We start from the raw sequence: 15928 nt of genomic DNA, 5'->3' as shown, positions 1-15928 counted from the left end.
CCAGTTTTGCAAGCAATTAGTATGGTAAGCAAGTTTCTCTCAAATCTGGTCGACCACATTGGGATGCAGTGAAATGGATTTTCAGATACTTGAGAAATACAACTAATTATGACATCATGTTCGAGACAACCGAAGATCCTTTAGTTCTTTGAGTGCGTAGATCACGGAGATTTAGATAACGGAGGTCTACTACGGATACGTATTCACTCGGCGGAGAACCTATTTGTTGGAAATCTATGATACAATCTATTGTTGCATTGTCTACTACGGAATCCGAGTACATGGCAGCAGCTGAAGCAGCGAAGGAAGCTTTATGGCTTACAGGGTTGGTCAGAGAACTGGGTGTTCAGCAAGGTGGAGTCAAGTTGTTATGCGATAGTCAGAGTGTTATCTATTTGGCGAAGAATCAGGTGTATCATGCGAGAACCAAACACATTGATGTGAGGTTTCACAAGATCAGAGAGTTGATTGCTTCCGGGGAAATTCAACTTGAGAAGGTTCACACTGCATACAATGCTGCAGATATGCTGACAAAGCCAGTGACCACAGAGAAGTTTAAGCATTGCTTGAACTTGATCCATATCTCTAGATGCTAGAGGAAGGAAGCCCAGACCCAGAGATCCAGATGGAGTTTTGTCCAGATATTCGTATTCTTCGAAGGGGTGAATATTCGCCAAGGTGGAGATTGTTGACGAGTGGCTCATATTTGGATGAAAGGATATCATGGAAGAAAAATCTGTTAAGATTTTTCGTAATAAAATTCTGTTAAGATTTTATATAACAGAATTTTGTTATGTTTTTCATAACAAATTTTGTTACGTTTTTACTGGGTCTGGGGGTTTAGCAGTATTTATAGGAATCATTGTAAACCCATTGTAGATCAGACAACACAAGAATCATTAGATGTGATTCTCTTGTATAGAAGAGAATTCTAATAAAGCTTCGGCCGTTTTGTGGAGTAGGCAAGTCGCCGAACCACGGTAACTCTTTTTCTTTCTCTTCTTCTTCTCCTTCCTGGTGTTTGCTCTCTTTTGTGCGTCTTTGTCTTGTTGTTCCGCGCGATCTCTTTTCTCTCTTCCTCTTCTTCCGCGGTTCAGAAAGGTTGAGAGGTATTGCCCTCTCTTTGCACAACAAGAAGTTTTAAAACACGGGCCTCCGTCGTCCCCGTCTCCCACTCGAGCGTAGACCCTCGGAAGGAGACAACCAGATCTAGGGCTCCAAGGATCAAGGATGACCTCCGTCGCGTCGCGGTATCCCTCCCTTCTCTCCCCTTCCAAAATTTCTTGTCGATTTGCGATTCCGATATCTCTAGGTCACGGTAAAAGATTAATCTTGGTTTTGCGATTGAGATCTTGACCAATAGTAACGTTTTATCCCTCCGAATCATTTATTTGGAGCGGGAATTCGGAGAAATTGTTGATGGAGATGACTTCATGAATGTGTAATTACAAAAAACCAAAAAAAGGAAGTAATGATGGATAATATTTAGTAGGTTGTTTTTGTGCGGGCTGCGTCAGATCAATTTGTTTGTGCAACATGTTTTTTTCATTAGCGTGAAAACTGCCGTGTTGGTCTGTCCAGATACGGAAGATCATCGGAGACTGAGCCTCTTAAAGCTGAGGAAGCAGGAAGAGAAACGTCTAGATCAACAGCAAAGGTGTTGATGGGTTCCATGATGAAGATTATGAACTTTTCGCTACTTTTCCCTTTCCCTTTTTTGTTTTCTTATAAATTGTATGCTTTTCGTAACAGATACTTGTACTGGGTGGCAATGGATTCGTGGGATCACATGTTTGCAAAGAGGCATTGGCTCAAGGGCTTTCTGTTTCTAGTCTCAGCAGGTGCTTTATTTTTCACGCGCGTCACACTCTTTGAGTAGGCTGAGCTTCCTGTATAATCTCTCTATGACTGCAAATCCAATTTCTGCTTTTCTAGTTATCACTTTATCTACAATGGGATCTTCTCTTTAATCTTATGCTGTGTGTTTTGAACATAACTAAGCCAAAGGATGGTTTGAAATTTTTTTTTGAGTGATATTTTAAAGCTTAGCTGTTCATTATTTTTGTTGTGTTCTTCCTATGTACTCTGAAGTAAATTTATGTATTTTTAGAAAACATTCTTTGATTTTTCAATGATAAGTTAAATTCTTCTGTGAATGTTATGCTTTTTTTCTTCAGTTTGAGATATTGTTGTGCTGAATGGAACACTGGTTTTATGCTCTAGGCCACTATCTAAGTCTCACCTTAAATATCTTTTTGATACTAAAGATAAGCTCTGGATTTCTGTTTCAGATATTAAAATTTCCACTTAATTAATCCAATCAACCTTTGTTTATCTTTCTGTTTAGTGAGTCCTAATTGGAGAATATTTGACTCATGTAAGATTCTTGTTTGCTTAGCTTGGTTAAATTCTATTTGATCTTTTAAGATGCTAGTCGTTACAATACAGATATATTTTTCTATATGGAAAAATGAACTATGCTTGATCTTTGACAGTTAGTTTGTTAATCCAGGTCAGGCAAACCATCAACACGTGAATCTTGGGCTGAGAAAGTTGAGTGGCACAAAGGTTAGAGGAAAAGAATAAATTTCCTTCTCAAAATATGTCTTGTTCAACACTGTTATTCTTTTATTCTGCAGGGAATCTTCTGGAGCCTGAATCTTTGAGGGATGCTATGAGTGATGCAACTGCAGTGGTATGAATTGCTTGTATAATTCTTTATTCCGCATACTATTTAATTTGTATTTTTTAACCTGATAAAGACTTAAGATGGTGTCATTTAAAGTTTTAAATAAAATCGCAATTGAAATAGAAATTAGGAAGAACATACAAGTAGATGTGAAGTGGCTTTTAGATGCTTGAAGCTAGAGAATTGGTTACAAAAATTGGAATTTGTAAGATGATGTTTTTTTTTTAAAAAAAAAAGGATATAGTATACATGTCAATTGTGTTCATTCAAACAGCCAAATATGATGCATCCCAAATCTATCCCACATTGCTACAAAAACCATATCTATATATATATATATTTATATATATAAGAGAATCAGATAAATAGCTGCTCATATTCTCAAAGATATCCTAGGAGATTAATTAGTCAATTAAGAACTATAATTAAATAAGGAAACAAGAATATTCTACAATATTCTATAATATATGACCAGGAACAATCTAGAGAGGCCACCTCCCGACCTTTGCTCAAAAAGAAAACTCAGGCTACAATGCATCTCCACAGGGCAAAAGAGCTGGATAGGTAAATCCACCACCACTTGACTAGAAGCACCCAATTACATTCCATTGGACTAAGAAAACCAAGTCCTCCAAGAGTAGGTTCACAGACCAAACACTTAGGAAGGTAGTGCTCTGGTGATGCCAAGATGTAAGATTTTATTTAAAGTTTTAATATCACATTTGGAATAAGAAATTAGGAATAATATACAAGGAGAGGTGAAGAGGAAGTTAGAAATTTGAAGTCAGATAATTAGTTACAGTGAATCGGAAAATATATACACATTGTGAAAATTTCTTTTATCTGTCCTTAGCATATGAAAGTTTCAGCAACTGATAAATTGCATTACCAATTATAGATCTTTAGTTCCATCATGTCCCTTCTAAGTTTTTTTTCCTTTTTTTTTTTAAATGATTTTTGAATTGTGACGACCCAATTTTAATCCTATATGGGAGATTGTGATCTAAGTTATCTAACAAGGAAGGCCTATTGGATTAGATGGGTAAACTACTATTAGTTTGGGCTTAAGTATTTTGGGCCTTAAAGTTGGAATTATATTAGATCTAATCTTAGGTATGAGTATGAAGGTTTAAATTTCGACCTGTGCCGAGGTTTCGGTTTCAGATCGGAACGATACGGTTTCGGTATCATGTCGTGCCGATAGAGTTTCGGTATTTTTTTATTTATATATAATATTTATAAAATAAATATAATTATGATTTATATATAAAAATAAGTTGTATATTGATTTTGTATAAATTTTCAATTATTGAACAATCTAACATTATTAGAAAAAATAATTAAAAATAGTTTTATTTAAATAAAATTGATAGATCAATAATTCGAATTAAATGGATCTATCTACAGTAATAAGTATAAAAATTAATATAAGATATTACTTTATATATAACAATAATTCTATAAATTAACTATTTATTTATTTATTTATTAAATAATATATATTTTAAATAGTAAAAAATATCAAGTAAAAAAATATAAAATAATAAAAAAATATCAGAATATAAATATTATTTATTAGATTTTTAACATTTTTTTAGAATTTTAAAGAATTTTTTAAAAATTTTAAATGAAATTTAAAATAATACAAAATATTAAAAAAATATAGTAGAAATTTTTAAATGAAATTTAAAACATTAAAAAATCAGAATATTAATTAATAAAATTTATTGAATTTATTTTAATTTAAAATATATTTTTAATATATTTTATTAGGATATTTTAATTAGGGTTTATAAAAGCAGGTTCGAAATATCACCTGTCCTTAGGAATTGTTTAAATTAATTAAATAAAATAATTATTTATCAGAAAAGAAAAAAAAAAATGCGATCGCGAACTCACGATCGCTCTCTGCGATCGACGCAGGGGCGTCCGGCAGCGCCGGAAGCGGCGGCGCCGGAAGGGTTGTCGGACGTGTCCGGCGGCGCCGGAAGGGTCGTCCGGCCACGCCTTCGGCGCCGCAGAAGACTTCACTTGACACCTGCCTTCGATGCCGAAGGCTTCGCGAAACCGCCGGAGGCGTCTCACGACTTCTCCAGCGCCACCGGAGACATCCCGCGTCTCCTCCTGCGCCGCCGGAGGCGTCCGCGACTCCTCGAGACGTCCCCGTCTCCTGTGCCGGTTTCGGCCGCTCGGCGGAACGGTAAAAGCCATTCGTGCCGGGCGGCATGGAACGACATTTGATTTCTTTCTATAGACCAGTCGTCCGGCCGCCACCACCGCGCCACCGCGCCGCCACACATCTCTGGAAGCCAAGCCCGATGACGTCGAGAAGGGTTGCGAGCTTCCCACGCCTATCCAGTCTCAAGTCCTCTTTCGTTCTTGTTGCTGCCGGTGCCGTCGGTGACCGCTGGCTCGGCTTCTTCTGCTCTCCTCCCTACTGTTCTCCTCGTTGATCTCTCTTATGTCCCTACTGGTTCTCTCTTACTCATAACTCGCAAATATCAATTACGAAGACATTCAAGAAATCTTTTTTACCGGACTACAGAAAACATTCAACAAGCCATTTCACAGAGGATTCTTTTTTATCGGAATACAAAAAACATTAAGGATCTATCATCTTCCCCGCAAAGACCGTTCTGTACCTAGCTGTCGATACGTACCACCAAGTTCGGTTCGGAGGCTGAGGGAGGCGTCTGAGTCTCCTGGGTTTGAATCTTAGTGGTCTGCGACTGAGAAAGCTTTTGCGTCGTAGTTGTCGTCGTCGCAGTGGCGGTCGTCTACTGTATCGTCGTTGTCCATTGGGTCTGGGATTGCGTCGTTGTCGATTGGGTCTGGGATTGCGTAGTTGTCGATTGGGTCTGGGATTGCTGCGTCGTCGATTGTGTCTGGGTCACTCTGCTATGGCGCCGGGGGGCCATTGGAGGGTGGAGGGTGGAGGGTTGGGGGTTGGGAGAGATTTATATGCAGATTTGAATGACGAATAAGATTGCCGTTTTAATTACGGACTCTTGTCCAAGATTCCAAGAAGCCTGCAAGGAGTGTTTTCTTGATTCTTGTTCTGATAATTGAGGAGGTGGGAAGCGGTAAGGTTACTCCGGTGAGGAGATCAGAATTACCCTACTTTTTGGAAATAGTTGCTTGTGTGATGGACGAAGGATCACTATTCTTCAAATGTAACCGATTAGGAATGACTTTGGGGTGGGAGTTGAACTTTGGGTCCCAACAGAGTTGTTAAACCTTAAGGCAGTATATTATGACATTTTAGTTTCGTCTCACATGGAGCTGTGGGCTAATGAAAAAATCTTAGAAACTCAGGTGCAAACTACTATTAATTTAAACTTGGACACTTTAAGCTAATAAGTAATAACTGAGAATAACAAATGTAATCCTTGAATCCTCTTGTTTAAATGGGATTATATCAGTGGTTCTAAGTGATAGATAGATGAGCAAAGTTTCTTCAATTGAAGTGGACAGCTAATGGTAGCTTCTTTTAATAATATATTGTGGCAATATTCCTATGGGAATAATTGTATCTGTCACAGGTATCTTGTGTCGGAGGCTTTGGATCCCCTTCCCATATGCGCACACTTAATGGGACTGCAAACGTTAATGCTGTACAAGTTGCTTCTGAGCAAGGTTTACATCTTTTTTGTGTGTTGTATTTTTTAAGAATTCAGAACGCTCATATAACAATTTTGCTTTTCATAAATGGGGTTCTAAGAAGAAAAGCTTAGAATACTAGAAAAATTAGTAACATTTGTGAACTATAATGTTTACTGGTTATTTGCATTTGGACCTGATTAAATGCTAAAAATGCAAAAGTCCTTTTGAATGATCAAGTATATTACCAAATGTTGGTGGAAGTTGTGGACTGAATGTTTGCATTTGTTTCCTATTCCTTGCATTTCGTATCCTTTTAACAGCCCTTTCTCTCACTTTTGACGTTTAGGTTGGTTTTTGAATTGTTGTGCATAGCATAGCTATGACATAAAGAGTTAGAGCCTGATGTGCATTTTCAATATTAGTCTATAATAGTACATTTTGAAACCCGTTTCACATGTGAGAAATAATTTATTCTGAATCCTTTTAGGAGATAACCAAGAATGTTGAGGCAGGTTTCAGGTGCTGCATTTTCTCAAATAACAATTCATGTCCTTGAGAACATCACCTCCTTTAAAGTTTTAATGTTGGATAAACTTATAGAATAACTTGGTTATTTTTCTTTACTAATATACCCTGACTGATGTCTTTGTTAGATTTTTATCTTTGCAATCCCAGGCCAGTTTAGTTTGTCTTGATAAATTTGCTTGTTTTCTTCTACAATGCTTTTGACTTGATTGCCCACAACATTGTTCTCTGACAAACCACAACATCCGATGATGAACTCTTTTAGCACTTTATGAACCTGCAAGAGTTCTGATTTGCAATTAGAAATGGGATCGGTATAACACAATTGTTTAGTTTCTCTATTCTTAGTTTTCTAGCCTAATTGAATGACGCAATCACAATTTTGACAATGTATAGTTTTCTCTCAAGAAACTCTATGATCATAGCCAGACTTTGGTTAACTCTGCTTGCTTTCTTATGCTCTATTCTTGGCTTTTATCTTAATTGAATGTCATTAAATATAATTATTTATGATGCTAAATTTTGTTCTTGAGAAATGTTCGATCTTAAGCCAGACTTTTAGTTAATTCATTGTTTCTTTCTTTTGACAGGTGTACAAAGATTTGCATATGTATCCGCAGCTTCTTTTGGTGTCATAGATTACTTTCTTCAAGGATATTATGATGGACAGGTTTGTCTTTTGAATTGCTCTCATCTCATCATTGTAATCTGCCTTATCTTGTCAGACTGGTCAATATTTTGAAAGTACAATACTACCGGTATCATGGCTAGTGAAAACATAGAGATCTACCTTGTGTCGGAAAACATTTAAAAAAAAAAAGAGAGAGAAAGGAGAAGAATTCAAAGTGATTGATGGCTTAGGGGTGTGTTATCACTTTCTTAAGGTAAAATTGCCTCATGATACAACTAAGCTGCTAAAATTATCTCAAGATGCTGAAATTTTTGAATGATCATAATCTCAATTGAAGCCATTCTTTTATATAATCTAGAAAGTCATTTCGAGCTGTCACCATGTGCAAGAGGTACAACTTTTTAAATGTGCATAACTCTTACAAAATCATAGGTATAATTTCAATAAATCTGAAATATTGGAGAAATGATTTTTTATTTTGGAATTAACCCAAGCGCCCAAGTGCACTTGGCAAGATAATTTAAACCAGCCTTAACCATGTAACTCCATTAATTACATCAAAAAAGCCCAATTAATTGAATACAACTAATGTGACATGATTGCTAGACTTTCCTTTGATTACTAAACTTCCAACATGAGACCTCGTTCCATATATGCAAACTATCCTAAGAGATAAATATTTCAAAAGCCCACAACTAGTGGTATCATGGCTAGTGAAAACATAGCGTTGATCTTGGTCTCTGAACCTCTTATGGAAGAACATTCTTTATGTTTTAGAGAGTGACTGAAGCAGCAATATCATCCAGGTTCCCAAATGGAGGTCAGTCTTCCTCTTTTACATATGCAATAAATTGGAATTTATACGATGATCAATGATTTTCGAATGGAGGCTTCTGGAATTTCCATACTCTGCATGTCTACAGTCACTCCAACTCTCAGAACCCATAAAATGCTTCAAAAATTTCTTTCTACAGGTGTAATTCTCAGACCAGGTTACATATACGGTAAATCGGAATCAATAATCTTTGCACCTTTTGAGAAGGTACAACCCATTGATCAATATATTTGTGATAGAAGATGGTTTTTGAGACTTGAAATGGCATTGTCATGTTTTCCGCAGGTTCTCCAGTACGCAGAACCACTTCGACGCATCCCACTTATAGGTCCTGTCTTCTCGCCTCCAGTTAGTGTGTTCAAAGTCGCAAAGGTTATTGTGAAAGGTGTAACCGATCCAACATTTTCTCCTGGCGTAGTCGATCTATACAGCATTATTCGTCTGGGCAAAGAACTGTGATTTTTGCTCTTGGGAGTTTCATGGAGGCAAGCATAGATGTCTTCCTTTGGATTCACTCAACAATTCTGCAAAACATTCTCATTGCTTCTATTTCAACTTGCTGAATTGAGGCGTGGACAAAAAAAAAAAAAAGACTTTAGTTTATGATAAGTTTGTTGGACGTGCGCTTTATCATATGATTTGCATTTGAAGAACAACCATGCTGGGAATGCACTATTTTTGTTGAATTTCCCTTTCTTTTACAATATTTTTGTTGAATTTTCCTCTAGTATTGATATTTGATTTAGTTTTGATAGTACCCGAATTCATGATATTGAGTAATTTAAATGGGCAAAATATATAGATCTTCATGAGCACGTGTAATTTTAAATAAATTTGAATTACAACTGTTAAGAAAATTATTATTATTATTATTATTATGGATAGATATGGGAGAATACAAACTGTATCAAAAGTAAAACTGACTCAACCCGATCCTACCTTATTTGAACCGGAGTCGTATGCCAGTAAATCTAACTCGCTCCAGATTTGGATCATTCAACAGACGAACCAGAGCGGTTTTAATTTTGACCAATCAATCTTGAGGCCACGTAGGCTTGATAATCGTTGCCCAGTAGTTGAATCGCAAGGCCGCTGCGTTCACCGGTCGATGACCACACACGCCTTCAACGACATTTTACTTTTTAACGCCGCGCAAAATGAATGACAACGCAAGCAACGACGTCGCTCGAGAAGCTGCGACAGCGATTTGATCGTCGTGAAGAAAGACATCGCCTTATTGAGAAGAAGAAGAAGAAGCGGGGATCCAAGAATGAGATCGATAGCTTCGCGTTTGATCCACTCGCCCTCTTCCTTCCCCCGTTCATGGTGAACATCTCTTGCATTTTGCCTATTCGCTTTTCCCCAAGTTTAATGGTACTCCTTTTTCTATTTTTATCGCTTCCTGAGTCGAGATCGTGGTGAAAAAAACAGCCTTTTAGGCTAGGGCAGGGTCGTAGACAGTTGCTGATTGCGTTGTTATGTTGTGTACATATTGATCGTGAGCTTCCGAAAGTTCAAGGTGTTGTGGCGATTAAATGACACATGGTTCGATTTCTTTCACTATTTACAAACTGATGATGTAACCTTTAAAAGATTTTTTTTTTTCTGCGCAGAATGTACTAGTTTCTCAGCTGTGTCCTTTCCTTACATATTTTTGTGAATGATCAAAACAGCTCTGCTCGTCTGTTGAGATATGAAAGATCAATTTCAACTGAGTCAAATCATGTGGACGAGCCTCATAAATTGGAGGAAGTAGAAACTGTAAGAAAGCCACCTCCACCGTTAGAAAAGGTGGCATTTCCTTGTCTTGTTTTGTTTTATTTTATTTTATTTTATTATGTTTATAAACCTTTTCCTAGTTTCTTTTTTGTTTAGTCTAATTTATATGTTTCTAATGACAGTTACTTGTACTGGGTGGCAATAGTTTCATTGGTTCACAGGTTTGCAAACAGGCTTTGGATTAAGGGTTATCATTTTCTAGTCTCAGCTTGTCACGCCCCAGAGGAGTCCCTGTCCGAAGAAATTTCGATAACATCTCCCCTGTACAACAAACAATCTGAAACTTCTACATAGCACAAATACCTCAGCCACAGACGACTGGAATCATAACAATAAATAAAAGCAAACACCACGCAGTTAATATAATTTATTCAGCCTCTGGCTGTCACAACCACGCAGTTAATAATAGTAAACAAAAACAATAGTACTCTGACTCAAATCCACCCTACTCCACTACACTCGTAAAGCTCAAATCCGACGAACTCACCTCTTCTGTCCAGGCAGGAATGTAGTAAAAACATATCGATTAGAAAATCCATCAACATCACCAAAATCCATAAAATGTCCAAGTATCCAAACAAACCAAATTCTCACAAAATCAAATAAGAAACAAAACTAATGATCAATAAATCCTCGAGGTCTGCAGGGAACTAGTACTACGAGCAGTGAGAACTAGCGACTGGAACTCCCTCTTGACAGCATCAACCTGAAAATAACAACAATGGAGGCAGGGTGAGTCCAACACTCAGCAGGTACAACTGATATACAAAGTAGAGAAAATAACAACTAGCACTAATCATGCGTACAGTCTCCTGTTGTGATAAAGATAAATGCAAACAGAAGTAAAACAGGAAAGAACTGTACTAACCAGGACCTGGGTAAAAGGACAAACAGTCCGAGTGGTATGGAAATCCTGTATGCATGTCAAACATAAGTATCCAAACAATATGCAGCATATAAATGCAGCAAGCACAAACACAAGCAATAAATACATCATGCATATGATGCCAATGATGCGTCCTGGTCACCCCTAACGCCAATCAACCATCTCACACAAAAGTGAGGTTGAGTGGGTAAGGATGTGACAACTGTGCACTATGTCGTCACTACTCCTGATGAGTGACCGAGTGGACGGGATGCTGTCGGAGTACACCTATCCTCCTACCCCAAATCATAAATGGGGGAGCGCAATGCTCTTATCTCCCGGTACACAATGACGGGGAGGAATCCCTGTCGGATAACACGTTGTGTCACACTACCCATGAGCGGACCAACGGTGCCTAACAGAGTCCCTGCCTGAATCGACCACTAACCCATGAGTGGTGGTGTGTGCAGATCCATGTAACTGGCGATGTGCTCAACAATAATGGAGCGGACTATCGCACAGCATGCAATCATACAAATGATGCATGGCAATAACCATAAAACATCCTGACCTAATCCATATATATAGAATAGTGCACCCTAGGTCAACGAATCCTATCGAATCAAAGGTACACAGAAGGTATAAAAAACCCTAGGTCCTGAACATGGTGAAGCATGGTATATCACTACCCCTATAAGCATGTATAAACAGATAAAGTATACATGGGATGCAAATCAAGCAATTAATCAATCATGTAGCAGATATTGGGTAGTGACTAACCGAAACAAATAAAGGACATAATTAATGTAACTTGTTAAATGCACTACTATGTATATCAAATGACATAAGTCAAAAGTACCCGCCTCCAATAGGAATGTCCAAATTCGACATCGAGATACTCATCTCGCGTCAAAGTCCTGTAATACCAAAACATACATTTTTATTTAGCTACGACATTAAACGGATAGCTAAATAAAAATCCTTAAGAACAATTATAGGGAAAAACCCTAAACCATAAATCTCAACCTACCTAAATCGAATCCAACAATTAATTAGGGTTAGTTTTCTAATCCCTAATCAACCCTTAGATACAAATTGAAGTTAAGCTACAGCAAGAAACAATAACTCCTTACCCTAAATTAGGGCAAACCCTAATTTAACACGACAACATAAACCTAATTCACAATCCAACCTAATTAAATATCTTACCTCAACACCCAAATCTCCACTATTGAATCCACAACCGGCAGTTGTTGTCGGAATAGGGCAGCCGCTGGAAATCTAATACACTACCAATAATTTATTAATCTGATCCAAGATTGAAACCCTAGAAATCAACAAGGATACGCAGGCTCACCTATATTGAACCAAGTGGCCGGCGCTAGGGTTCACGGTGGCGTCGGCAGAGAGGAGAAGGTATCGGCCGGTATCAGTGGTGTCGGAGCCGGCTAGAGCACAGAAGAACAGTTTCGGGCAGAAGACAAAGAATTGTCGACTCTGTGAGTTGGGGCCAGCGGTGTCTAGTCGGACCAGAGGAGAGGAGAGGGAGTCAAGGTGGCCGGCGCTGCTTCGGTCCAGAGAGGGCAGCGGCGTCGGCGAAGGGAAGAAGGCGTCGCCCCGGGTACAGGAGTGGGGGTCGGCGCCGGCAGAGGAAGGCCTCGGCTCGGGTCGGAGAAGAAGAAGAGGGCTTCGGCTGGGCAGAGGAGAAGATGGAGATGCTAGGGCACGGCTGGGCAGAGGAGAAGATGGAGATGCTTCGGGTGTGCGGCTCGGGAGGAAGAAAACGAGAAGAGGATGCTCGACCAGTGATGAGAAGCGAGAAGAAGTGGTCGAGGCTTATACGCGAGGGAGAAACCGCCGGCCGGCGGTTAGGGCACGAAGGCTCGCGCGGGGGGAGGAAGATGACTCGGGCGTCGGGTGAGGAGAAGGGAACGGCGACAAAAAAATAAATAAAAGAAATATAAAAAGAAAAGGAATTAAGAAATTCAACTTTTCCTTATTTAAATGGGATAGCCAAAACAGGCTTTTCCGGGCCCCGTTTATGTCCCCATTAACTCGTCCATACGAGCTCCGAAAAATTCCCGAAAAATTTCTAAAAATTCCGAAAAATTCCCTTATTAATATTTCTCTATTTTCCGGTATTTTACACAGCAGGTGCACTCAGTCTCAATTAATTTTGTAGCCTGGGCACCCTGGAAAGTTTGTCTATAATTGCACAATGCATTGTTGTGTTTCTACATCTGAATCTTGTCTTTAACAAAATCAGATGTCGCGTTAATAGAAAACTTTAGTCGTTACTTCTCAATTTCTTAGGAACCCATTTTATCCTCTTCTCAGTATATGAGTTTAATCTGTCTGATCACCAGCTTTTATAGTTAGTAACTTAAATGGTGAATTATTTAATCACTGTTTAATGCACCTCTAGTGGTCTTTCAGTTTCTTTATAATCATATTATCGTCAACTCATGTTTGTTCGAAACTATTTGGTGTGGGATACATGGATGTTGCCCCTCCATGGAATGATTGTTGTATTCTTCTTGTAAAAGTATCATCATCCAACTATCAATTCCTGTAAAATATTCTGAAATACGACATTACTCTCTTAATTCAAGCTGGCACTGGCAGTATTATGCCCAATTAATGGTTATCTGAAAACATGTTAAACGTGGATTGCACAGCACATGTAAGAGAGCATGAACTGGTAGTAAATATGAACCAAACTGAAGAATTCTTTGTTATATTTACAGCAAGAAACCTGATGAGTTAAACGTGCAAACTTACATATTTCTATACATGTCCATGATAAAAAATTTAAATGCCACCAAATCTTGACGAGAAGCCCTGAGCTACTTTAAAGAGTGCAAGGAAAATTTGTTTCAATCAGATGCTTCATGGCATGGAGAAAATGATTATGCATAATCATTATCATCCAATTGCCAATAACAACTAAAAGAAAAGAGTCTTTGTAAATGATCAAAGAAGTTTTATCCTCAAATGCCAAACTGCAGCTATGCTAAAGTTGAACTCCTAATGAAGCATCTAATGACAAACTCTGATGCATTTTATTGTTCCTATCAAGCAGGTTTAAAGAGCAATGAGTGCTGAGGATAATATCTTCAAGATTCTCTTTAAACCAGGAAAAATTCAAGTTGCAAAGTAGAAATTCCATAAATCTATAATCTATTATCAGAAATAAGATATGCAACCTCCTGTTTGTCAGCAAATGAGGCATCAAATTCTCTTACCTTGCGAACAACCTTTGCTGCTGCAGCGGCACCTTTATCAATAAAATATCCTAAGAATGTTGGATCAGCAACACGAACCTGCTCTGAGGATGTTGAGTTAGTAAAATCTAGCAGAGAAATTATTATTTTTTCAATAAACCAATTGTCTCACCAGTGCATTATCAACCACATAACAATCAACATATTTGACCCCTCTCGAGGACATATCTTCTAGTAATTTTGTAGATTTAAGAGCTGTCAAAAGATGACCCATATTTGATCAACAAATTTAAATGATAGGGAAACTGCTAGAAAATCATTGGTAATTTTAAAAAAAATATACCAGAATACAACCCTCCATTTCCATCAGGAGCCTTCGCCACCTGAGTTTTAAAAACATTACGGTTACAACTTCCACTGCAGAAGGAATGCAGAAGAGGAAATACACAAACCAAATCAAAAGTTTCTAATTTTTTAATATAATAAGACACATATACTACAAATCAAGATTTAGTAACAACTTGAAACCTCGTTCGAGCTCAAAAACCAAACTGCATCAATTAACAGCTATGGATTAATTATTTATGATTGTTGGATGGCTACTCAGTTCTGAAGAAAAAAAGTTGATGGCCATAAGTAATATGAATGTAGTACCTTATACGGCGTCTCCATGATAAATCTGCCATCCGTGGAAACACAGGGAAGAGTACCTTGTTGGAAAATTTTCACCTGGAAGGAAATTAACATATATATGAATGGATGACTTTCTGGTGGTGAAGTTTATAAACCATCCTTGCAGCAATAAAAAATCTAACCTGATCAGCTTCCAATCCAAAATATTTATGACTTTCAAAGAATTTACGAGTAGCATCATCAGTAAATGGACTCGTCATTATGTACCATTAAATTGGCGTAATACCAACTATTTCAAGTAACAGAATAAGGTCAAAGTTAAAAGGTTTGTTCTGTTTAGCAGACTAAAAACAAGCTTAAAAGATCCACAGTTACCATCATTTGCCTGAGCTGCAAGTTTTTGAACACACAAAATTTTCTCAGCTTGAAGTTGAAAGTGATTTTCCTGATGGAAGTCCAATATCTACAGCAAGAAATAATGAATTTCTACATATCCAATATTGTTAAATGATTGAAACTGAATGAATCCTAACATCAAACTAGAAAGTAATTAACAAATGGAAAATTTTCAAAAGAGACAGAAAAAACTAGGAGCAGTTCAAACAGAAGTCGGAACATATCATAATTTCCATAACAAAGTTCTTACACACGATGTTCAGAATTCCTAATTTCATTGCAACCATGCAAAAAGTAAGTGATAGTCTTGTTCATATAGACCTCCGTAAGAAAGAGGTTACATTGATATATAGATATCAAGATTGCAAAACCGGACCATGGAATCTTACAATCTTTGATCCAAGAAGACCGAATCAATCCAGATTCCAAGTAGCATTTGAATCGGGCTTTGATCTTAAAATCCTATAATTTATCCTTCTTACCATTTGAAGGTAGCAACTCAATCCCAACAACTTTGATTAGTTAAAATATAATTACATTCAATTGGGCATTTTAAAAATCGACATGCACTACAGGCATAATTTCATCCAGTAGAAAACTGAAGAATCAGATCCTTATACTATCCAGTAGAAAAGAAAAGAACTCACATTTTTACACGCTGATTTCATATATTTATATGAAAATTTAAACACAGAGCACAGTATTCGGAATATTTTAAGATAAAATGGTTCAAACTAGAGGGGATCAA

General features: G+C 37.6%; 1 protein-coding gene, 2 long non-coding RNA genes and 1 pseudogene across 4 annotated transcripts; 1 reads left to right on the top strand and 3 right to left on the bottom strand.

The window, feature by feature from the left end:
• Nucleotides 1–15928, bottom strand: part of LOC121993109 — a 36484-nt pseudogene that overhangs the window by 20361 nt on the left and 195 nt on the right.
• Nucleotides 1094–9040, top strand: LOC121993112 (uncharacterized protein At1g32220, chloroplastic-like). The gene is made up of 10 exons (XM_042547790.1): nucleotides 1094–1250; nucleotides 1582–1657; nucleotides 1753–1841; nucleotides 2513–2568; nucleotides 2640–2695; nucleotides 6232–6325; nucleotides 7408–7487; nucleotides 8226–8268; nucleotides 8423–8490; nucleotides 8569–9040. Exons 1-10 carry the CDS (start codon nucleotides 1231–1233, stop codon nucleotides 8740–8742), a joined length of 756 nt encoding a protein of 251 aa, XP_042403724.1. The 5' UTR covers nucleotides 1094–1230; the 3' UTR covers nucleotides 8743–9040.
• On the bottom strand, nucleotides 10676–12898 carry LOC121993118. 2 transcript variants are annotated; one of them, XR_006115075.1, is made up of 4 exons: nucleotides 12285–12898; nucleotides 12137–12208; nucleotides 10931–10975; nucleotides 10676–10768 (listed from the first exon to the last, which is right to left on the bottom strand). It is a non-coding gene; the product is annotated as an uncharacterized LOC121993118 (long non-coding RNA). The 2 variants fall into 2 exon arrangements; XR_006115076.1 differs by lacking the exons at nucleotides 10676–10768; nucleotides 10931–10975 and adding an exon at nucleotides 11805–11844 and having other exon boundaries at nucleotides 12285–12894.
• Nucleotides 13649–14536, bottom strand: LOC121993119. Its single transcript, XR_006115077.1, has 4 exons — nucleotides 14495–14536; nucleotides 14324–14406; nucleotides 14173–14255; nucleotides 13649–13998 (listed from the first exon to the last, which is right to left on the bottom strand). It is a non-coding gene; the product is annotated as an uncharacterized LOC121993119 (long non-coding RNA).

This window comes from Zingiber officinale, chromosome 6B, assembly GCF_018446385.1.
Source record: "Zingiber officinale cultivar Zhangliang chromosome 6B, Zo_v1.1, whole genome shotgun sequence".
NCBI lineage: Eukaryota > Viridiplantae > Streptophyta > Magnoliopsida > Zingiberales > Zingiberaceae > Zingiber > Zingiber officinale.
This window is presented reverse-complemented; position numbering and strand designations above follow the sequence as displayed.